The sequence below is a fragment of the Syngnathus leptorhynchus genome, chromosome 17, assembly GCF_054491065.1.
Source record: "Syngnathus leptorhynchus isolate UIUO chromosome 17, UIUO_Slep, whole genome shotgun sequence".
Taxonomy (NCBI): domain Eukaryota; kingdom Metazoa; phylum Chordata; class Actinopteri; order Syngnathiformes; family Syngnathidae; genus Syngnathus; species Syngnathus leptorhynchus.
Window position 1 is genome coordinate 3559080 of NC_141211.1, and position 24434 is coordinate 3583513.

General features: G+C 44.2%; 3 protein-coding genes across 3 annotated transcripts; all 3 read left to right on the plus strand.

The window, feature by feature from the left end:
* Nucleotides 1–125: 125 nt before the first annotated feature.
* On the plus strand, nucleotides 126–5777 carry uimc1 (ubiquitin interaction motif containing 1). The gene is made up of 19 exons (XM_085935469.1): nucleotides 126–241; nucleotides 699–820; nucleotides 934–1015; nucleotides 1088–1191; nucleotides 1313–1463; nucleotides 1591–1733; nucleotides 1833–2360; nucleotides 2471–2689; nucleotides 2766–2870; nucleotides 2977–3020; nucleotides 3111–3295; nucleotides 3434–3474; nucleotides 3546–3636; nucleotides 3967–4209; nucleotides 4310–4382; nucleotides 4444–4546; nucleotides 4684–4732; nucleotides 4824–4857; nucleotides 5051–5777. Exons 2-19 carry the CDS (start codon nucleotides 719–721, stop codon nucleotides 5220–5222), a joined length of 2469 nt encoding a protein of 822 aa, XP_085791595.1. The 5' UTR covers nucleotides 126–241; nucleotides 699–718; the 3' UTR covers nucleotides 5223–5777.
* A 280-nt stretch (nucleotides 5778–6057) lies between these two features.
* On the plus strand, nucleotides 6058–10660 carry LOC147043118 (hexokinase-2-like). Its single transcript, XM_085935470.1, has 11 exons — nucleotides 6058–6389; nucleotides 6694–6784; nucleotides 7882–8044; nucleotides 8207–8355; nucleotides 8453–8572; nucleotides 8643–8738; nucleotides 8806–8905; nucleotides 8974–9157; nucleotides 9221–9376; nucleotides 9780–10013; nucleotides 10115–10660. The coding sequence occupies exons 2-11, from the start codon at nucleotides 6725–6727 to the stop codon at nucleotides 10299–10301; spliced, it is 1449 nt and encodes a 482-aa protein (XP_085791596.1). The 5' UTR covers nucleotides 6058–6389; nucleotides 6694–6724; the 3' UTR covers nucleotides 10302–10660.
* Nucleotides 10661–11464: 804 nt separating this feature from the next.
* LOC147043119 (uncharacterized) lies at nucleotides 11465–23816 on the plus strand. Its single transcript, XM_085936430.1, has 12 exons — nucleotides 11465–11969; nucleotides 16352–16504; nucleotides 16606–16713; nucleotides 17999–18200; nucleotides 18289–18519; nucleotides 18602–18708; nucleotides 19190–19337; nucleotides 19433–19485; nucleotides 19574–19671; nucleotides 19755–19911; nucleotides 20003–20209; nucleotides 20347–23816. Exons 1-12 carry the CDS (start codon nucleotides 11949–11951, stop codon nucleotides 21613–21615), a joined length of 2754 nt encoding a protein of 917 aa, XP_085792556.1. The 5' UTR covers nucleotides 11465–11948; the 3' UTR covers nucleotides 21616–23816.
* Nucleotides 23817–24434: the final 618 nt, after the last annotated feature.

A 24434-nucleotide genomic window follows, 5' to 3' on the forward strand; every position in this document is an offset into this window, starting at 1 on the left:
ATATATTTGCAAAAAAATACGAAATTGTATTTGTTTTGTGATGTGGTGCCAGTGCCTCCCCCGCCGTCCAACAGTCTTTGAAGGCATCGTCACACAGAGGTCGTCAAAACGAACCTGTCGAGGGGATGTTATTTTTTCCTTACAGTCTGTGAAGGCATCTTCAATGATGATGCTCACGTTATCGTTACGTCACGACACGGACGGAAACAAACATGGCGCCGCGAAAGTGAGGGAAAACGACGTGAGTGTCTTTCAACTCATTTCCTCACCTTCTGTGTACTGTTCATTCCTTCGTAAAACTGACAAAGACTCCATGTTCTTGCATTTTTTGTTTTTAAGCCTTATTTTACTGTTGTTAATCTATTCAAAACGTGTCCCGCCGTGTAGTAACTGCTGTGAGTAGTGTGGTTCTATTTTGTCACTCAAATTGACACTTGTGAGTTTTTTCTCATTTTTGCGCTACAATTATCTGGAACCGCAAAATGTATAATTACCAGGAAAACATAAATCACGGATGTGTATTCCCCAATTTTTGTGGCTAGGAGCTCTTCAGTTTTTAGTTTTGTGTGAAGAACATTAAACAGTAAGACAGTCAGCAGAACACAAAGGGACAAGCAGGAATGGATTACAACTTGATTATCTTTTTTTTAAACACCACACTGAATATAACTCCAGAAGATTTGTTCTGTGTGTCAAAGTAATGGTGTAACCGAGCAGGATGCCACAGAGGAAGCAACGTAACAGGGACAGACACCCTGAAAGCCAGTTGTTGCAACAAGACACACAGGAGGACATAGCTGTCAATGATGAGGAGCAACAGGTACAAATTAAAAAAAAAAAAAAAATCATCACTTGAGCATATACCGCACTCTGAACAAGCAGCCTTTTGACACCCCGGTTAACAGCAGCGTATTTGTGTTCTCTCGGGATCAGAGCACCATGTCACGTCTGCCACCATCTTTGTCGGACAGAGAAAAAAGATGGAGAGACAGGAAGTGCAAAGCCAAACCTCAAGGTAGACACGTTATCCATAAACACGGGGAAACTACTGCTTTTACTGATGTGAAACAATCCGATTGTTTCTCAGAGATGACAGAAGAGGAGATGATGGCCTTGGCTCTACATCTAAGTACGCAGGAAACCAGCGCGCACCATGAAGACTTTGCTGTTACGAAAGCCATCAAAGAGAGTGTGAGTACAGTCAAAGAAACATCTAGGACGACGTTTTTGTCTTGTGAAAAAGATGACAAGTCGTAGTCAAAGTAAGTCCACATTAATGTCGGCATCATATATTGGTGTCTGCCCCTCTTAGATGTTCAGCCAAGAGCCCTCACGGCATCAGAGTCTGCTGACCCATTCAGACACCACTTGCTCAGGACGCGATGGTTGGTACGTCAGCAGCTGGCCAGAGTCGACCATTGATTTGACTGCATCGGGCGATGGCTTCACCAACCCGAGCCAAGGTTGTACTTGGTCTATGTGGTTAACAACCAATTGTAAAAGCTGTAGTTGTGAACAGACAAAAAAAGAAAGCACAAGTTCAAGTCAGCTCCTGATTGCTTATTCGTGTGTGTGTTTGTGCTGTTGTAGAGGTGGAAGGGAAAGGTGAAACTAAACAAAATCAAAAGTGGAAAGGGAGGGAAACTCCTCTGTCGGACTTGCCGTCAAGCCCCGATATTGCCACTCAGGCGTGGCTCGGTAATTCCGAGTCAGAATTGTTGGACTCGCCTCAGGTAACACACTCAATTCCTCCCAACCCAAATATTTATACTTAAATAAAATCAAATGACAACACGGTGGCGAATGATGAATGGGCGTTGATATCTTTGTAGAGTTCCAATTCGACGCAGATCGACGACTCTTCACTCCGTAAATCCCCCGTCTTCTCCACGAGCGGCAAAGCCAGGGTGGCCGTTTTCCGGCTCAGCCAGGATACGCTGGAGAGCTGCAAGACCGCCGACTTGGTGCTTAACTCGCAGCGCTCAGATAACGGCGGCCCTCCTTCGACACGGCGCAAAAGTCCCGTCTTCTCCGAGTCTGATACGGCAGACGAATTTGTCCAGTATCTAAAAAGCCCGGTGTTTGGCGATGAGGCTCAGCGTGACCCGTCTGCGCAGGTCGAAGCAAGCACAGAGTTCATCTTCTCTTCTCAGGAGAGAAGTTTAAGCCGGTCCAGGAGGCCTTCTTCTTCTCCGCCCGTCAGCCCAGTATTCCCAAGGAGTCTGGCGTGCTCCAAGAAACTTGCTGACTCAAAGAACTCAACACACTCAAAAAGTCGTCCGGCTGCGGACGATTCATCTGAAACGGAACTCACGAGCGACACAACGCTATGTTGGTCCGACGAAGATGCAGATGAAACGGTACGTTACGTCGCATTGGAACGATCGTAAAGATTTCTGTTCGGAAGATGGACAATATGTCTTTGTACCACTCTCGGGCTGAGAGTGATTCTCCTTGAATTGTTTTGTAGCCGGTGAACTCACCTAGTCCAGTCTACCCGGATGAAAAACGCTTTCACCAGGCCCATGCACAGTCAGCTCCTCAGAACCCGGTGACCGAAGCGGGCCCGGAGGCAAACAGCTTTTCCAGTCTGAACACTGGGCAGCCTGTTCCCAACCAGTCCACAGTCCATTACTACTGGGGGGTCCCCTTCTGTCCACGTGGTTTGGATGCAGATGCTTACACGCAGGTTGTCCCCTCTCGCCCTCCCATTTGCGCGCACACTTGGACTGGTCTTGAAGTAACTTTGTCGTGTTGCTTTTCAGGTGATCGTGGCCCAGATGGAGGTGTACGAGAAGAGTCTGAAGGAGGCTCAGAGGGGTCTGTTGAGGAAGGCCCAGTGGGGGGCCCCCATCCTGCCACAGTCAGAGGTACAAAGATTAAACAACCGCTTTAAGACGGGATGTTGAAAACAAAATATCTCTTGATTTGTACGACGATGTCACCGACTCAAATGACGATTGTTTTTCGTTCCAGAAAGCCTCGTTATCGGACTCCTCCCATACTAAAGTTCCTCGACGGTGAGAACTTGCCTAAACCACCGGAGGTGGACCAGCTCCCGGCTCGCGTTTTGTTTTTCACCAAGCCCAAAATGAATTTCCACGTTATAGGCGTGGCCTCAGACGCAAAGACTGTATGCTGAGCAATCAGGAGGCAGAGGAGGAGGAGGAGGAAGACGCTGATGAGGAAAAGCAGCAAGATGAGGATCAGGAGGAGGAGAATGAGGAGCTGGAGATAGAAACTGCACGTGAAAAGGGAGATCAGACCGACATTGACGACTGTGTCATTTGTCCAGGTACTTCCACGACGCTTTAAGAATGTGTTTTAAGTGACACAATGAAACAGAAACGTGTCCTTTGAAGAAGGAAAATAATTGTCGATAGCAGCTCACGATTATTTCAATTTCATTATGGTAATTTTGTGATACTTTCAGAGACCCAAATGAGTGAGGAGGATTGCGTGGATCCGCTTAAGGTGACTTCTGCTTTTGCAAAGGAACTTTGTTTGCTAAACATGATCTCACCATCTGCGTTCTTCCTCTGCAGCTTGACGGCTCGGAGTGTCCCAAAACTGTGACGAGCGATGACGGTCAAAGCGATGATGGTCAAGCTATGGACGAGGAAAAGATGATGGATGGTGAGGCTTCTGTCAAGGTCTAGTTTTGAAAAAAGCAAGTATCACCAATTCTAGCGACTTGTGGTGTCGGCATGTGTTGCGACACCGTTTGTGTTCCAACAATCAGTTGCTCGAAGAGTTACAAAACCGCATCTATGCTCGTTTCTTTAGCTCGTCTATGCTCTTGTGCATTGTGTGCTAGCATTAAGCTAGCAAACTTTTCTTTAGCACAAACCTATGTGGTTGTGTTAATACCACCACATGAAATGTTTTGATGTTTAGTTTGCCAAAAACCTCCAATTGAAAAGTCACCATGAACAGATTCAAGTCGGGTGTCTAACTCCGTTACAGTCTCGGACAACGACAAGACTCAGACGACGCACTTCGTCAGCGGTGACACGGGTCGAAACCCCACCCTGACAAATGAGGAGGAAGAAAGAGGACCAGAAAGGTCCCCCTCGCCTGAGGTGGCGGCCGTGGAGTGCCCCCTTTGCCAGGAAACGTTCCCCGCATCTAAAATCGAGAGGCACGCGGCCTACTGCAACGGCGACATGGAAACAGAGACGGTCGTCGTTGCGGATGAACATTCGGAAGGTTGGAGAAAGGCATCCAAATAGTTCAGTCACCGCTGAGCTGTTTCACCACTTGATGTCAGTGTTTCTGCCATTTACCCCCCCAACATTCAACACTGCAGTGCTCTTCAAGCCTAGAAGGAAAAGGAAAAGATGGGCAACAGAGGAAGAGGGAGACGCCGCCTCCTCTGACAAGTATGTCATCTTATCAAAGTGGTTCAGTTCAGAAAATAAAGCTCGTCCACTCTCCCAACAGAATCCAGGAGAAATGTTACATCTGCCAAAAGGCCGTGGCCCTACGAGACTTCAGCAGGCACACCGATCTTTGCATCCAGCAGAGGGCGACAAAAATACCCGAAGTAGGACTTAAGTGACCATCTTTTTATTCACACACATTTACACCAAGTGCACGCCTACATCATCAGGGACTCCCAGGACTTGCCCAACATGCCTGAATGTAATTCACAATAATCCTTTTTTTTTTTTAACCATTCAGCCTGGAAATCTGTTGGCGGCTCTGGAACATTCGGAGAGCAGGCACGCAGGTAAGCCCAACACCACGGTCACCAGTCGCTCAACTCCCAAAACAGCCAACAAAAAAATGTTTGTGAACTTGTATCCATCCGTCTTTGACAGGAGCCGGTCCGTCCAATTACAGACTCCAGCGAGGGTAAGTAAAAAAATTGTACTTCAATATTTCATTTATGATAATATATCAATTCATAGATTTTAATCATTTGTTAATTCTAAAATGAAAATATAAAAAATTGTTGTCATACCCTTAATTATTTTTTAAATTTGGTGGGGGATTGACCAAAAATCAAAAGAGCCAGAAGGGAAACGATTGACTTGTTCCCTTCCAGTGACGTCAGCAATCTGAGGGACAACGACAAAGAAGAGGAAGCTGGCATTTCCATGCTGGAACTCAGCGACTCGCCCATTAAGTCTTTCACGTCCATCTCGGAGGCCACCGACTGTCTGGTGGACTTCAGGCGCCAGCAGCGGCTCAAGAAACCCAGCCACAAACGAAGGTGAAGAAGGGGTGGGGTGGGGGGCTTAATGAAGACCGAGTGACCAACGTCAGCACACCTTGGAACTGATGTCTACTTATGCAACACACTTGAATGCGTGCAGAGGAGTCCAAGTCATGGTGGTTCTCCGACTCCTTTGCAACTATATACTGTACATTCCCTTTATTTTAATTTCATGTGGAATTTTCTTGACTTCAATGCAACAACAGTGCATTTTGTGATTGCATTTGAAATTAAATAAGAATAATTGTAGTTTGCATAATGCTTAAAAGCATCTGTGGCTAATATGCGAGCCATTGACATGAACGTCGTCTCAATTTCTTTCATTCAGCTGTTCTTTTTTACTTTCTTTTTGTTATTCATGAAAAGATTGGCTGATGGATATCTTTTAAAATAAAATATTGTTAAAAAATTTGAATAGATCTGACTTTTTAGATTGGATTTATTACAGCTAGATTACACATGGTTGGCTAAATTCACTTGATTGGACATGATTTGGCCAGCATAAGAAAGCAAGAAGTCTTTTTATTTTTTGCAGAGCAATAAAATCTCTTACTTCAATCTCACATGATTATTTTTTTGTTATTTCATCAGATCGGAGCTTTTGCGTTTCCTCACCAAGTGCGTGCGTGTGACACATCGAGATACAGTTGTGTTTAGTCTGACACAATTTTCACTTCCATCCCAGGCAAGTGCTGCCACCTTCATGTGCCTGCTTGCATTTGTTCTTCCTCTTTTTTTTTTTTGTTTTTTTTTTTTGGGTGCGCTTAGGCTTGGAAGTTGATGGCTGAGCTCGCTCAGTCTGGAAGAGAAAGCAGCAGGTGAGTGATGTCGTCGTCTTTTTAAACTTGATTTAGTGACTTAGCAGTTGTTTGGCGTTTGACAACTCGGCAGTTTTCCTTCTGTAGGAAGTGGCGCTTCTTCCTAGTTCACGTCATTTCGTATCCTACAACTTTTTTTTTTTTTTTTTTGAAGGATCTCAAACTTGTTCTACCTGATTGACTGACACTGTTGGCTTATTTGAATTTCAACTGCAGCTCACTGACATACCTGTTCTTAGCCTACTTGGGACTAATTAATATCTCATTCATAGTATTAGTTTCGTTCCTTAACAGAAACCAGCTTTGGTGATTTCAACCTGCTTGAACAATCGGCCGTGTATTTCAGCCGGGTAAGGACGAGGCACTTTGAAATTTGGTTTGTGGCTTTTGTTGTAAGAGGTGTGTTAAAGGTACACCACACCCGGAAAACAAGCATCTTCTGACTCAATTTTAATCACTGTTGACATTGTAGCATAGTTTCCATTCATATTACGATGAACCCCCAAAATCCAAAGTAATCCGTTACAGCCACACCCAGGTCCATATCAACTTTTTATTTGAGTTGAATGCCTACCATATGTTTTGAAAACATTTCGACTTGAGAAATGGACAATTGCAATCTTTTGTGTTTATTTTATTCTCTTCTATGTGCAGGTGAGTAACAGAATCACAAAGACAAGCGAGAATGAACGGCGACATCTGCACCATCCATGTTGACGGCATCCCCCTGGACACGCTCAGTAAGGTGCATGTTAAGTTATGTTATCATAATGTTGCACAAACACATGACGCATTTCGCTTATTTGAAGTTGTCATCGAACTTCTTGAGGGAGAATTAGCTTAGCCCTTTTCTGTATGCGCCTCAATTGCGTCGGCGACATTATCAAGGGCTACTGCTATCATTTTACTTGTTCTGTTTTCTGTAGCATTTTGAGATAAACCATCAAGTGTAAAGTGCATTATCAATCAAATGCATTATTAATAGCAAAAGTGGAATTCCATGACATGGCAATGAAGCGCTGCTTCCGTGAGTGAAAATGAAAATACAACCTGCGCTTATATTGGTTTTACCACTAATATCTTTGTTTTGGTGTCGTTTCCTCAATTATACCTTCATCCGTCTGTTCTCGGCTGTTTTGAGTCATGATGGAGGAATGAAGTCAAGTAGCAACAGGTTCCGTGGAGAGCGCAAGGCTCGAATATGACAACATGCAAATGGCGAAATGAGACGTGTGCTGACATGCCTTTTGGAAAATTACTGGCAAATGACGACAAACTAGCGCCGTTTAGTTTCGTACTTCCATGACACCTGCTTCGACCGAGGAAGTCCAACAGAAGCAGGATGTGATGAAAACACTCCGGTGTTGCAATGAACACAAGCGCTACTTTTATACCTATCGGTGCGTTTGCTTAAGAGCGTTTTATTTCAAAAGGAAAACAAGGAGTGTGCATCCTCTTCAATTATTCCATAGATTATGTTACAGCTTTATTACAAATACTTATGTGACTACTTTTCTCCCCATTTAATCAAGAGGGTGTGCACACTTGTACAACCACACCGGGAATTTTTTACAACTTTATGGGCAGACAGGAAAACGGGAAGTGTTGCTGCGGTCTCAAGGTGATCGTAAGCGTCTTTGCTTTCCTGCCCAAATGACGCTACCCTCCGCATGCCAACCTTTTGGACGTGCCCCCCTGCCCCCACCTCGCCTTTATATTCCAGTTATGGCCATGTAACAAAGTAGAAGGTAGAATTGATGAGACTTCCTCCTGGACTTTTCCATTGTTCTGAGTACTAGCTAGCAAAACAAAAAAGACAAATTCCTCCTTGCCGTTCCTCAGGTTCAAACCTACCTGAAGCCGTTCATGCTGTCCCTGGAGGTCCTGCAGCAGGTCTCCGCACGACTGGAACGCGACCTGAGACGAGGCCTGGGGAGGCACTCGCACCACAGGGCCGCCGTCCAGATGCTGCCCACCTTTGTCACAGCCACGCCGGACGGGACGGGTAATTCGCAATTCTTTGCAAAGGCTAGAAACTCCCATTAATCTCCAGTCCACATAAATACGCATAGGCTGACAACTGAAATATCCATTGGTCCCTATATAGTGAGACAAAAAAGTATTTTATTCTATTTCCTGGACAAACAAAAGTTGTTGCACCCAACAGAAAAAGGCGACTTCCTGGCTTTGGACCTGGGCGGGACAAACTTCCGGGTGCTCCGAGTGCGAGTGCTGGAGGAAGAGCAGAGGATGGTGAAGATGGATAGTCAGATCTGCGCCATCCCGCAAGACATGATGCTGGGACCCGGAGAAAAGGTGCAAAAACAAGAACTGCACTGAATCATACCGTGATAGCATTTTTTTTTTCTTATGTATGCTTTTAAATCGAAATTCTCACATCGGCTGCTTGCAGTTGTTCGACCACATCGCCGCCTGTCTGGGCGAATTTCTCAAGTCGCAGAATCTGCAGGGCAAAATTCTCCCTCTGGGCTTCACCTTTTCTTTCCCCTGCCATCAGAAGGAAATCGACAAGGTCTCACACACACTCCAATGATCCAATTTCATTTTTTGGTCTGGAAACGACATTCTGTTTGTGTGTGCAGAGCATCTTGATCCGCTGGACCAAAGGCTTCCAATGCTCGGGGGTGGAGGGCCAAGATGTGGTGCAGCTCCTGCGAGAAGCAATTCAGCGGCAAGGGGTGAGTGGTGTCGGCCGTTGGGCTCGGCCGATTGAAAACCGACTTGACGATCGACGTTGTCCTTCAGGATTACGACGTGGGCTCCATCGCCATGGTCAACGACACCGTGGGCACCATGATGAGCTGCGGCTACAGGGACCAAAGCTGCGAGATCGGCATGATCATCGGTAAACACGCAACGTACAACGGCGCCGCAGCCTATGTCACTCGCTAAATAGTTGATTCTGCATTCCAGGCACGGGCACCAACGCGTGCTACATGGAGGAGATGAAGAACGTGAAACGCGTGGATTGCAACCAAGGACGCATGTGCATCAACACCGAGTGGGGCGGCTTCGGCGACAACGGTTCGCTGGCCGATATTCAGACCGAGTTTGACATCCAGGTGGACAAGACGTCCATAAACCCCGGCATCCACACGTACGTGTTTGGAATCATATCACGCAATGTTCCCCGCCGTAACGGATGTGTGTTCTTCTGCAGCTTTGAGAAGATGATCAGCGGCATGTACCTGGGTGAGATAGTGCGCCTCCTTCTGGTGAAGATGACAAAAGACGGACTGCTGTTCAAGGGGCAGGCATCGGAGGCGCTGCTGTCACCGGACGGATTTCAGACCAAGTACATCTCCCACATAGAAGAGTGAGTTCTCGTTATTTTATTTTTTTACATTGCTTGTCGTTAATTCCTTTCGTTTTCTCATACAAATGTCTCTTGAAATATGTTTAAAGCCATGGTGTGCTGCTCTCTGTTAGACTTTGCTTCCCTCTAGCGGTCATTTCAGAGAGGTGCACATAAAAAAAACATTTTGAAACAAGTACTACCAAAAGTACAATTAATTTCAAAAACGGCTTTTTTTTCATATCAACTTAAATGATGTTTTGATTTTGATATTACCGTATTTTATCAAATATTTCAAAACATTAAAATGAGAATCAACATTTTGAATGAAAAAAAAAATGTAAATGGGTGGAATATGTATGATAGCTCGAGCTGCATGTAGTTCAGTCAAGTATTATTGTGTCACTTTTTTATTGGCCTTCAGGGAGCTCAATGGCCTGGAGAACGGCAAGAAAATCTTGAGCAACTTGGGTCTGGCGTGGGAGCCGGTGGACGTGCGTGTGGTGCGGATGGTCTGCGACACGGTGTCGTCGCGCTCGGCTCGCCTCTGCGCCGCCGCGCTGGCCACTCTCGTCAATCGAATGCGAGTCGCCCGCGACCTGGAACGCCTGAAAACCACCGTGGGAGTGGACGGCTCTGTATACCGCAAACACCCCAAGTAAGCCACCAACAATGGGCAAAGGAAAAAAAAAATTGTTACTTTGCAAACATGAAACAAATTGAAAGTTTTTCGCTCATGTGTATTTGACTCACCCGTAGCTTCAGCGCCGAGTTGCAGGCCACGGTACGCCAGCTGGCCCCCGAATGCGACGTCACCTACTTGCTCTCGGAGGACGGCAGCGGCAAAGGCGCCGCCATGGTAACGGCGGTGGCGCTGAGGCTGGCCCGCGAGTCCCGCCTGCTGGATGACAGCGACGGTGAGGACAGCGACGACGAAGAGCAATGAGACGCCTCCGGCGTTACCGCACATGGCTCCGTTTCTTTAATGACCTTTTTTTCTTTTTATGTTTAGGTATGTTACAGCCTAAATTTGAAAAGGCTTAGGTTAATCTTACCCTTCAAAATTCTCAGTCTTCTTTCAATGCTTTAGTTAATTTGTTTCACTTTTTCCACATTTTGTTGGGTTCCAAAATGGATCAAATATTTTATCCTCAAAGTTCCACACTTAATAATTGGAACATAAAATATTTTCAAATTCAGTCATTGTATGTACATACAGGCAAAGTGGGTAATAGCCAAAAAGCCTTCTTTTTTTCTGCATTTCATTGTGTTACAAATTTTATTAAATTAATTTTGTTTGCCTTGGCTCTCAAGCTATTTTCTGATCTCTTCAGATAGATGAAAGTCAGACTTGAATCCATTTTGGAATAATAGTATATTTTCAGCACAACAGTGCTACCCCCTAGTGGTCAATTCATTTCATACAACTTGGCCAGTTAAGCTTTTTTTTTTTAAACTCAAAACATTTCAGCCACACTCATACTATTGTAAGTTTAATATTTTATTTTTTTAGAAAAATGTTGTACAGTTACAAGATTAAAATCATGTGTCTTGGATTTTTTTTTATTTTGGAGAAAATGCTTAACATTTACTTTTATTAGATGTAATATAACTCACAATTCTCCTGCACGACTTGAGAATTTGCGACATAAAAGCCTGGTTGAAACATTTAACTATTTCTTTTCTAGAGACTACATCCCTATAAAAGTTATGGTCATGAATCTCGCCTGAATTTGGACATTTGTGTGTAAATGTCACCTTCATTTTCAACTGGGATATCAGAAAATAGCAGGCTGCATATTTCTAGACATGAACAATGGATGCTGTCATTACAGCCTCCATTCAATGCTCAATAACCCCCACAAAAATCCCCTCCTTAAACTACACCCATATAGTGCGAAATACCAACACACATAATATCAATGATAATCAAAAATATAATCAAAATTTGTTTAAATTTATTAAATATATCTATATATTATATTGTGTGTGTGTGTATATATATATATATATGAATGCCTTTTTTCCTTCTGCAGGCATTCAAGCTTTACGAGCACTAGAAAACATCACCATGCGTTGAGCTTCCCGCATGCGCAGTAGGCAACCACACATAACATTGAAAAACACACACACACACACAAAAAGAGAGAGAGGGAGAGAGGCAGCTCTGGGATCAGCTCAACTATTTATTTTTTATTTTTTCAATTTCTCAATGTAAGGCGACAATATTACCTAGGCGTACGCCTTAATGGCTTCCATACTTGGATCTTCGATTTTGTTTCATTTTCAAATTTGAACTCAACCGACGTGGATTTATCGAGGGAGATTGCTCATCCGTTGAAATTTTTTTTTTTTTGTTATTACCATTTAAGTTGGCAAACTTTAGCCACACCTAGAGCTAGCCGTATTTTTGCCCCCACACCCCAGAAAAAGCAGTATTTTTTAGTTTTTTTTTTTTTTTTAAATTTTTTTTTTTTTTGCTTTGCTTTGCTTCCTTTCTCTTTCTCTGGTTCGGTGGTGCGTTTGTTTGTGTGACGGCGAGTCCCGGCGGTGTAACCGGAGAGGGGCCTCACAGAGGGAATGCAGGACTGCAATGGAGCACAATGCAATACAGGTAAAAAAATATATATATTGTTTTTATAATATTTGGTTTTATTTTAAATACCCGGATTCGTATCAGTTGATTTTCTCGCTATTCATTGCCATGATTAAATTAAACGTCGTCAAATTAGGCCTCGGATTTGGAGTTTTATTTCATATACTTTGACCATATCGCATTGATTGCCCCCCCCCTTCCCTTCCCACACACACACACATAGAGTTGCTGTGACTCACAATTCCAACTTTTATTACACCCCCTCCTCAAACGTGGCATATGTAAAAATAATATTCTAATATTTCGATATTTATTTTCTCCCCCGCTCTCAAACGTTCGACTGTGTCACACAGCAAGCTGGAGCCTGACCGCCCCCCCCCCAATGGCAGAACGTTCAAAATCCGCGTGTAATAATTTCTTGATATTTTCCGTCGTGTTTAATGATTAATTTCTTTGTGTGGTCGTGTCGACATTAGTCCCCCCGGTTTCTTGACTATGCCAACCGACCACCTCTCACCCACCCACGGCGAAGCACATATTACCGGAATAAAATTACATTTATCGTTTAAAATTAAAGAAAAAACAGGAAACTTTTAAAGCGACCCCCCCTCCCCTCCTCCTCCTCCTCTTTTTTCAAGCTTAGCCAGCTAGCTAGGTTAGCCTAGCCGCAAGCCAGCTATCGTTGTAATTAAAAATGAACTAGATATTATTTTTGATTAAAAAAATGTTGGACTAGGTCGACCGGGGCGAGGTTGGATGTTTCGTTGGTGTTATAAACAGTGATCGTAATAATATTATTAAGCACCGACATTTTGTCTCGGCTGTAATTACCACAGTTTAAGGAGGAATGCTAATATTGAGGCAGAAATATGATGACTTTTTTTTTTTTCCATTTTAAGTTAGACTTAATATTCACAGAGAGAGCACATGAAATCAATTTATTTCAACATCAACGTTCCACGAGTGCATTTAATATGACTATCTGATATTAATTTTGAAAAAAAAAAGTCAAAATTTTCATTGCTGTTTTGCGTCGTTTCGTTGTGGTGTTGAATAACAGGATATAGCCAAGGTCAATACTTTAATCTTTCTTTTTTATTATTGTTTTAGAATGTATCTTTCTATTATAGTGCATTCTGTCATTAATACTCAAAGGGGGAGCATTCTCAAAAGTGTTTGCAAAAATGTCTGTGCATTTTATTTCCCAGAAAATATCACGAGCACTGACGCAAACAGATTAAGGGTTTCCATCTCAAACTGTGTGTGTGTGTGTGTGTGTGTGTGTGTGTGTGTGTGTGTGTGTGTGTGTGTGTGTGTGTGTGTGTGTGTGTGTGTGTTCACATTTTGAGACTGGCCTCTCAGATTATATTATGTGGCTTTTATTTTCCTGCCTCATTTCCACCACTAGGCTGAGTTGAGCACTGTTCGTCTTTAGCCACCTCCCCTCAAGCCCTGGAGGAGAAGGAGAAAAAAAAAAAAAGTCCAGAAAGATTGGAGAGTGCTGCATGAAATCCTTGTAATGGATAATAGTATGTTTATCATACTCTCATGTTGCTATTCATCACATGGCTTCACTGTAATTAAGTTAAAGACAAGGAGAATGTACATTCTGGTGCCCCGGTGGCTGCAAAAGTCATGGGGAGCTTTGTTCTTGATTTTGGACTGATAAATGATTCAAAAGTGGTCCGTGTTAAAAATGATGACGATATCATATATTAGATCATTGAGAAAATCAATTTGTAGTGCAGCCTTTTTCTGTATTCGCATAGCAAAAAAATCTTTGTGCCAGTGTCAAACTTTTTACAGGCTTTTAAAAAAAAAAAAGTTCATCAAAAATCAGGTTGAGGTTTTACTCCTAAAATTTAATTTAATAGCAAGTCACTGTAACATTAAGGCTAATTTAAATCGATATTAAAAATGCTTAAAAATTACTTTTCTTTTCAAGTTCATCATCCTTTATAACTATAGAATAACATTCACGTTTATTTGAATATAAATCAAGTTTTTCTTATATTGTCAGATAAAATAACCTGGCATTAATCCCGTTTGCTGTTGGTCTTGTGGGGCCTCCATTTTGTCAAGTAAATATGCTTATGTAAATGATGGGTGAAATTAATGTTCACATAATCTGTTTCCTGTTGCCTTTCATATCTATTTATAGCTCACAGTTCCACATTCCTTTTCAAAATGTAGGCAATATTATGCCTCAAAGAGAAATGGTCAGTTCTACTTTCAAACATTTTGATTCCTCTGGGTATGTGTTAGTAGCTTTTTTTTTTTTTTTTTTATTGGACGCCTGCTTTCTCTGTCATTATAATATCACTGCAGTCTTCCCACACGTATTTTTATTCTCGCTTCTGTAATTTCAGCTGCTTACGTATGTTTGCCGTCCACCGTTGGCCTCGCCTTTTCTTTTTTGGGGGGAGACGTCGGGGGAGATTGATATCACGTTAAGACTGAAAAAGAAGAAGACTTTGTTGTGGTTTGGGAGTTTCTTTTTTTTTTTTGTAGTTTTCCCTCTGGGCCTCTGTCATGTATGGCTTCCTTTTCCTCCCAATGCTATCTGAGGCACCACGACTTTACCACGTCACCACTCTGCATGTTTTTGTTTTTTTTAAACTCCCTCCAAATTTTTATTTGCTGCTCTGACTTTTTTTTTTTTTTATTCATTTTTAAATTCATACTGTGCCTGCTGCAGTTTGTCTGCAGATTTGTGGCGGGTGGGGGAGGGAAAGAGGAGGAAGGGTGGGTATGCGGTGGGGGAGGGGGTGCACGCCGTGGTGCCTTTTTTTTTTTTTTTTAAGGGGGTCCTTATTGTGGTTGATCAGCACAAGAGTGGGGATTTGAGGATATTCTGCATTTGGGCAAGCAGGGAAGTAATGAGGCAGACATGACAACGATTTGCCAAACGGGAACGACTGGTTGTTGTAATGTACGCGCATGCATTGCAGGAAATGCAGAATAAGCTTTTTTTTTTGGGGGGGGGGGGGTGAATCTTCAAGTCCGACCTTTTTTTAGTAGGAGTAAATAATGAGCGGCTGCACAGGCGACCCCACCCACACACACACGCCACATTGATTATCTCATCTCAAAAAGACATTTCACATGACTGGAATATAAAATGTATTTTTTTTTCCATTGATATTTATTTTATGTGTGTGATACATAACATGAAGATTTAAAAGGAGTTCTGTGGAAAAAGCAGCTCACTCAATGACTCATGCATCATTCAATCATTAAAATATGGATGCAGACAATATTTTCTATGCGCCTTTTTGAGCTTGTCACCCAGAAAGATCATCTGTGAAATATTTGCTGTCCTTTGCTGCTGGCAGGCAGCAGCTGGGAGGCTGCGTATTGTGTTTCACGTAAAGCTGCTCTAAGTCTTTTTTTTTTTTTTTTATTCTTTTTTTTTTTTTTTAAATGCTTTCAGCTCCAAACTGGAATCACAGAGGAGCCTAATGCATTCAAAATCAGGAGAGCCGCATTTCCTTAGCTTCCATGTTTAACATTAGAGGCTGTCTGTGATTTAAAGAAAAGAAAAAAAAAAACTGGGCGATTGACCCTCACACACATCACTGATTCTCTGCAACAGCAAAACAACGACCCCTGGTGTTCAGATTGGGGAGCAACATTTTCAGTAGGCAGATTTCAGCTGATTTGTAGTACTGCAAAAAAATTACCCCAGTAATAAAACCTCCTGCGGGCATAAAATAAAATAAAAAAACCTTTTCATCGCTTCCATATACAGTGTTGCACCTCAAATTACCTCATTGTAAGAAAGCTGTGGCTTCATATTTTCTATTTATTTATTAGACAAATCCTCGCATGCTTTCACTTTAATTTTCTGCATGATTTTGCCCTCACCCGGCGAGGCACTCATTAAAAAATGTCCTTACCGGAAAAGAATAATTCCTCCAAGTATTCACGTCACAGCGTCTAATGCGTCATTTTTTTTCTAAATAGGCTACGGGTGAGTCATTTGGAAAGAACCTCATGACATTGTCGGACGTTTCCACGCAGACACTATTTACAGTCATGAGCCGCAGACGTGCCGTGCACACGCAGGGGTTAATTTTTAACGCTATTCTTTTTTTTGTTTTTTTTGTATCAGCTTCTTGCCATGTTTCAACACGGCAGCAACGTGAGAAATGTGGAGAAATATAGCACACGGTTAGCCTGGATAGCATACTTGTCATTTTTGTGTTTTCTTTGACTTATGTGCAGGATTCTTGGTAATTTGTGTAACGTCCTTTTGCATTTTGAAAATGACTGACAGTCATATGATGCCTTCTGAAGTTGTAATTAATTTGAATGCTAAAGATATGCGTCATTATTTGCATATGATTTGCATAGCCGTGCTCATTTCTTCTTCATCTTCTTCTTTTTTCTTCCCGTAGTGGTTGGGTGCTCCTTCCTGCCAGAGAGGCAGCTATGCCTTCTATAAATCGGTTGGCAGCAAAAGCCAAGCCGACGGCCCCATGCAGGTGTGGCGGCTGGGCGAGTTTTACTTTGTTCGCTGCGGGGCTGAAGATCCCGTGTGCATTGCTGAGGTGAGGTGGAATTCAAATCACATGACTCTTGTGTCGGTTTTATTGCTTTTTTTTTTTTTAAATCGTCTTTGTTCTAAGCAAATTTATAACATCATGTACAGGTGACCTTGTTGTGGGAAGACCAGGTACAGCGCCACCTCCTGGCCAGCGCCAGACTCTACTTCCTGCCAGAAGACACGCCAAAGGGTCGAACCCGAGAGCACGGGGAGGTAGGAAAACGAGGATGAGTGACCTGAACAAAATGTTGAATCTGCTCCAAAATTTTGTGTGACGGGTTTTGTTGTGCAAATAGTGGCAAGTACACCCGCACACAAAAACAAAACAATCATATGTCAGAACGTGAGCTAGATTTGGCAACACAATGCATCCAGCCGCCATTGAAATGGCATTCCTGTACGCCGAGCAGTGAGTTGGAACGCCATCTTAACGTTATCAACGGAATGCATCAACAACGTCTATTAATAACCTTGTGACAAGAACGTGGCCTCCAAAGGTGTTTTGAGAGGAATCGAAACAATTTCCACCTTTGAGTTTGCCTTTTATGAGAACGCTCTTTTCTCTCTCTCTCTCTCTCTCTCTCTCTCTCTCTCTCTCTCTCTCTCTCTCTCTCTCTCTCTCTCTCTCTCTCTCTCTCTCTCTCTCTCTCTCTCTCTCTCTCTCTCTCTCTCTCTCTCTCTCTCTCTCTCTCTCTCTCTCTCTCTGTCTCTCTCTCTCTCCCACCCACCCTCACCCCCCATCTACTTTTCTGGCCGAGAGTCTCCTCAAGCCTTTTCCATTTCAGCCGTGGCGACTTGCCGGCTCACTCGCCATTGTTTGAATTACAAGCGGCAGCTTCCGCCTCACCTCGCTCCCAGCAGAGACAAAACTCTTGCGCAATAACGCACTGCAGTGTAGCGCCGGCCTATAAATCAGCCCCGCTCGCCAAATAAACTGAAATGAATAAACGCTTTTTTTAAAATTATTATGATAATAACTTGAGCCTCTTGCCCCACCTGCCTGCTGTGTTAATGAGCTCACACCTGGCTCCTGTGGGGGGCATGAATGTGGGTAACCCCCACCTGGAAGCCACTCAGGGGGGTGAAGGTGTGATATTGTGGTGTGTGTGTCTGTGGTGGTGGGGGGCTGCAAATGGATACCCACTGCAAAGCATCTGGACCGTCACTGCCTCTTAACGTGCTCTTTATTCACACACGACCTTTAAGAATCGCTTGCCGGTGTGACCGATTCCCAAAATAAAGCCCAACCTTGAATGTCACAGAACTGCTGTCGGGGTGGGGGGGGTGGGGGGGCAGCCACTGCAAGCATTTGTAACACAGCTGGGATTTGATAAATGTATTATGCAGGATTTTCTTTTTTTTTTTGTCCGCCTCCACAATTAACTGAGAAAGACGTGAAGTGGCCATTTTTCGGATGGCACTGTTTTTTTTTTCAAGTTGCTCTGATTTTCAAAATGCTGTTGAAGTTCAACATTGAATTGCTGCACCCTTTGTGTAGGACGAGGTCCTGGCCGTGTCCCGAAAGATGGTGCTGAGGGTGGAGGATCTGGTGCGCTGGTCGTGCGCCGAGCCTCCGGCGTGGAGCGGCAGAGCCAAGGCGGCGCCCCACGGCACCCCCAACGGGCTCCATAAACCGCCGCAGGGGAGCGACACTGACGCCAACGCAACCCAACACAAGCCACTAAAGGACAAGAGTGAAAGTAAGAAATGATTTTTTTTTTTCTTATCAGTCTATGTTAGCAGCCTCTGGTCGCCAGCCAGGCAATCACTTTTTCTTTTGTCCCATAGATGGCGCAACTGAGTGCCAGAGCGTCAAAGTCCTCAGCTACCCACAGTACTGCCGCTACCGTTCGCTGCAGAGGCGCATTCAGGACGGCGCCCGGGGCCCGACGCTGCAGGATGTCCACCTGCTAGCCTTGGGCGGCGTCAGGGTGTCGCCTAGCACCCGCTTGATGTACTGCAGGGACACCTTCAACCACCCCACGCTGGAAAGCAGCGTCAGCTTCTCCTGGAACTTCCGTAAGCGCCTCCGCAAAAAAAAAAAGTTGCTCAGCCGGTTGAGTATTATACATGATTTTATTTTTTGGGGGGGGACCTGCAGGATGTCCATCTCTTAGCCTCCGAGGACGACCTCGTAAGAGACGAGGCCGCGACGGAAGAGACACTCCAACATCCAGCCAGTCGGAATCCTGGATCGAAAAGATGAAGGTTCGATTCTTTCTGCAGATCAGAGATCAGACTTATAACAATTGCATCGGCCCAAGTCTTCTGCAAAAAAATACTTTTTTGCCTACTTTTCAGCCCCCCTAAAAAAACAGACTGAAATTGCCTTGATACAAATAAGAGACATTAAGAGATTAAACTGGATTCCTGCCCAGTTTTGGTTTTTGATTTATATGCACTAAAAAGACTGAGTAATGCAAGAAGTTTTTTTGTATACACTTCTATGGGGGCCATTTTTCTTTACATGCTCCAGCAGTTTACCATGATCAACATTCACGTCGCAAAAATAGACTCGAAGCTCAAAAAAGTTAAGTCTAAAAAATTTTTTTTTTAAGTTAATCGTTGGCGCCCTCTAGTGGTATGTGAAAGAATCATTGTTCGACATCTCATGTAAATTCCACTTGGCATGCTTTTTCTGCTTGTGCTCGATGACAAACTCCTAGCATCTTTATTTTATTTTTTTTAGGAGAACGTGATGGGCAGCGTGGAGGTGGGTGGCGATGACGGCTGGCTCCCGCACCCCGAAGAGCAGCTTTTCCTGGACGAGCTCTTCACCTTCATGGAGCGTCAAGGCTCTCCCATCCACAAAGTGCCCAATCTCGGCTTCAAGAAAAGTCAGTTGGCCTCACGTCTGAGCTCAGCTTTCTCAACAGGGGGGGGGACGATTCATAATAGATTTTTTGTTTCCCCTCTTTCTCGATGCTCTCAGTCGACCTCTTCCTCATGTACTCGGTGGTGAGACGTCTAGGAGGCTACGAAAAGGTGACAGAAGCAGTTTTGTCTTCTCTTTCTATCTTTTTGTTCACAATGTGCTGTTTCAAGTGATACCAACAACCGCTTGATGTCTCAGGTGACATCGGAGCGCATGTGGAAGGTGGTGTACAACGAGTTGGGCGGATGTCCCGGCAGCACCAGCGCCGCCACCTGCACCAGGAGACACTACGAAAGGTCCGACTTGATCGCTTTTTTTTCCCGCTGGAGCGGCTGTCGCTGCGACCGTCGTATCCAAATGCGTCTTTTTTTTGTCTCAGGCTGATGCTCCCATACGAAGAGCACCTGATAGCCGGAGGCATGGAACTCAAAATCCCACAATGCAGCCTGGCCGTGAAGCCCAGAGGCATCCGAGGGAGGAAGCCGCTCCCGCGGGGCAGAAAACCCGGACCCAAAGTCAAAGCCAAGACGGCAGATGTAAGAACAACACGCAGCGTATGAAGTTGTGAGCCTATGGAAGCTATTCACACCATCTTACCGTGATGACTTTTTCTTCCTGTCTGCGCAGATGACCGCTCCCGCCGCCGAGGGCACCGCGGTGGTGGTGGTGAAGCGGGGGCGAGGTCGTCCGCCCGGCAAGCGCAACAAGGCTACGCTGATGGCCGAGGCCAAACTGCTGGCTCAGCAACAAGCCAGAGTCAAAGCGGAGTCTCCCACGCCTCTCGTCGTAGCCCCAAGCGCCAATGGACTGACGCCAAACAGCAGCGCGCCGCAGGTACGAGCTTGAACGTGCTGCACTCGACTTGCGCGGTTCCGATTCAGGTCCCCGTGTCCAAATTCCAAGACTGCCAGCTGTTGAAAAGTCACGTTCCCCACAAGATGCTGACCATCTCCCTTCTATCTTCTCTCTAGGTGTCGCAGCCAGCCCTCCTCCCTGTGAACATGCCCCTCGCCACGGACCCGTCCCCCATGTCCACCCCTTTCCTCCCCTTTCCACCCAAGCCAAAGGAGCCCGAGGATCGGGCCGAGGAGTCCGCAGCCGTCCTCCTCTCTGGCCTGCCTCGCCACTTTGTGGGTGGGTCGTTGGGAGGGTTTAGCCCCATCAAAGGTCTGTGTCCTCTGGACGTACTAAGGAACTGCGTGGGCTTCCAGAGGGTCACAGAGAGCCCGGCCCTTACGCCCCAAGAACCGAGTCAGCCGCACATGACTATCTACACCTTGCAACCCAAATGCGGAAACCCGGACACGCCTCTTCCGAGCGGAGACCAGTTGCTTCCGCCGCCGGCCCGCCCGATTCATCAGCACCACAGCATGTGCTCGGGGTGCAACGTCGACGAGGACGCCCAGAGGGGAAGTGTCCGAGAGGCCAGGAACCGCCACCCTCTGCCCCCTCTCCGGGTCCTGCCTTTGGATCTGGACTGTAGCGTCCAAGTCCGACAACTGATGAGGACTCGTCTGGGTTCGAGTCAGTTTCAGACCTTCTCCCGCCGGCTGTCCGAGGTGCTTTCCCAGGATCTGAGCACCAAGCCGCCTTGCTCGCCCTTCACGCCACCGCCGGAGCAGGCCCTGCCCCTCAACCTCAGCAAACGCTTTACGCTCAAGAGACCCGACGCGGACCCGGCCGAGCTCAGTCGGTCGACCACTAACGGAACAGAGTACGAGCCGTCTCTCAAAAGGGTCAAAGCCGACTGCTCGGAGCGCCCCGCAGACTTTAGCCTGGGCGGTGGCCACGGGCGCTCCATATCGGGTTCCACCGGAAGCGGAGGCCAGGAACTTGGAGCCAAAAGCCAGGAGGAGCCGGCAGACCTGAGCTCCCCCAGCAGGATCAGGGCTTTCCTGCTCGGCCTGCCGCCATTCCAGGTGAAACTAGACGAGGATCTGAACGGGATCAAGTTCGGCAAAGTTCCGTCGGGCTCCGAGACGGAAAGCCAGAGGACCGTATCAGAAAGCGAAGCGGCGCTAACGGATATGAGTAACCACAAGTCAGAGTCCATAACCAAACAGGTAGGAAATGTCGAGATGCTGAACGAGGACGTCAAGGAGGATGGGAATGCCTTGGTGGAGAACTTGTGCGGTCAGATGATAGCCAATGTGGAAAAACGTGACGTGGAAGTCTCAAAGGGCCACCCGAGCCCCGTTCTGCCCCAGGCCGGTGCTCTGGTCCTGGCTCAGCAGAGTTGAAGAGAGTCCACCCACAAAAACTATCCACATTTTTTGTCCTTTGCCAACATCTGCGCTCAGAATGTTCCGATCCCATTCTCACAGTCGCGCTGACGATGGCAAATCATTTCTTCCCAGTCAAACAAGAAAGAGACTTGTGACGACGCACTGCCTCGCAGCCCCCACCCTTCTCGTCCATCATTCAGAAGAAACATTAAGAGCAAGAAATAAATTGAAGCTAAGTCGGTTCCGCTTATTGATGATGCTATGCATCGAGGCGCCGGAATGAGCATCTGAACTATATTCTGCTAGCTTCAAATTCGAATCGTACTCTAGTTCTGTCCAGACAGATATTTTCTGATTTAAAAAAAAAAAAAAAAATGTTCTCGGGAGTCTTCGCATTATATATGTACATATATCACAAGTTGTACTTGGTTAGTTAGCTCGACAATATGAAGTGTACTATTAACCGGCTTTTCTGACACGAACGTGCCTTAAGGAAGGGGTCATCGCTGGCTTCACTTTGCTTTAAAGAGATCGTGGAAATTCTCACAGCACGCCACCAAACAAAAATCTTTTTTTCCCCGTCGTATTCATTTTGATCTTTTGAAATCATCCGTCTGCACACCTCTATAGTTCCACACTAGTCACCTCCCCCATCCCATGAGTAGTGGAAGCAACGACTACTACTGACGGCTTCATGATAACTCGGTGCTGTTTATTTCTTGCTACGTAGCGGTTGCCATATTGTTGTTGCGCCAAAGCTGATACTGTATAATTCAACACTCTTAACCTCCGCATACACTACAAGTGTGTGTCATAGTGTCACTTTTATGATTATTTTATTCCAATCATATTTGCAGTCTGATCATTTTACATGGGGGGGGGGGGGGAATATGGATGACTTTCCATTGTTGAACTTTTTATTTATTGAGCGAGCGTAGCGACGGTAGCTGTGCTGAGAATAATGTTGGATTGCTAAAAGAAAACGTAAAAGTTACCAGGTTATGCAATGTGACACGATAAGAATAAAGTGATATTATGAGATTGATAGAATTAACAGCGTAGAAAATATAGACGGCAGAAATTGTGTATTAACTGAAAAAAGTAGTCACGAGAGAAATTGTAAGACAGAATTGTCGTAATTTTAGGAAGAAAAAGTTGGAATGTTTTGCAATTTTTTTAAAGAATATTTTTGCAATTTACAAGATGAAAATCTTCAAAAATTTTATGTGAAACAATGAGCTAAAATAGCTAACACTACAAGAATGCCGTAATACACTATTGTGAGATTTACCATAACTTTTTTCCTCAATCATAAAAAGACTAATTATTCTTTTCTTCTCGTATTATTACAAGTTTATTCTCGGAACATTGAGGGTTTTCCCCTCTTGTAATTATAGTGCGTCTAAAAACTAATTATTAACAATTAGCATTGCAGTTTTTTTCTTTTAAAAATAAAAACTAAACTTTATGATGACACTTTTTTTTTTTTTCCTCGTCCAACACTAATCCTCTTGAACTTTATCCTCCTTGTCTAAAGTGGCATTTTTATGTGCTAAACATGATAGCCGCTTTTAAAACGCACGTGCCATTTCCATTTGGTCTTTCCACTTTCCGCCATTTTTGGCTCGCTGACGATGTTTTGGCTCGAGCATCTCGCAGCAGCTCACTGGGTGCCAGTTGATTTATTTGTTTCATTATTATTTTGAACATTCTTGCATGTTTTATGTTGGATGAAACGCCACTGAGTGGGTCGGGTTGGGGTCATGTAGTCTAAAGAGCATGTTAAAAAAAAAACTGTTTTCTGTTTGCTCTTTGACTATTTAAGCTTATGTTAGGTTATGAATATTTTCTTACAGGTTTCAATGTTTACATTTGATTTATGTTGTATGCATGTCGATGTACGTATATCCGGTGTTTTTGCACACTACCGCAACATGAATAGTTTTTAATGGCACTGTACTTAAACATTAAAAAGTGCCTGATTACTTTGGAGCCAACTAGGATATTTCAAAAAAATTGGTTGGATGACGATCTTTACAATTTTTCCACCCTCCCTTCCATATGTGTATTTGTCATAAATGATGGCAGCACAAGTTCGGTTACCATTTGTTGTTGTTTTTTGTTTTTATTTCCTAATAGCATTAAAGAAAGAATGGCAGTGTCAGGTACCATTCCATATTAACAGACTGTATATTTATAATAAAAGTATTCTGATAATAAAACTTGTCTTATTTTATTGTTGTCCCACTAGTGGCCACACAGAGCACATTTTCAATTAAATAAAGTCTGAATACTGTTGATTGATCCCAAAAAAATATTGATTCATTTGGTAACTATTATCGTTGATTAATTTTTGCCCCTCTATATTTCACAGTCAAGAAGAACCGAGTGTCACATGAAACACCAAAAGCCGGTGAGTCACATTATTATTATTTGTAGCTACAATAAAATATGATGGACATGTTGGTTTTCTCCACTAATAATTCCCAGTGGTACGTAAAAATATTTTATTGATTTCCAGGTTTCACTACCACATTGACACACAAGATGGCGCCATAGATAGATAGATAGATAGATAGATAGATAGATAGATAGATAGATAGATAGATAGATAGATAGATAGATAGATAGATAGATAGATAGATAGATAGATAGATAGATAGATAGATAGATAGATAGATAGATAGATAGATAGATAGATGTTCTTGAGTCATATTGCAGTGATTTTTTTTCCCCCTAATCCTGCAACCCAACAGCCAAACATGTCTATAAACCTTATGATGAGAAAATATACAAGTTTTGGAAAATCCTAAAATGTAAGTAAGCTTTTTTTT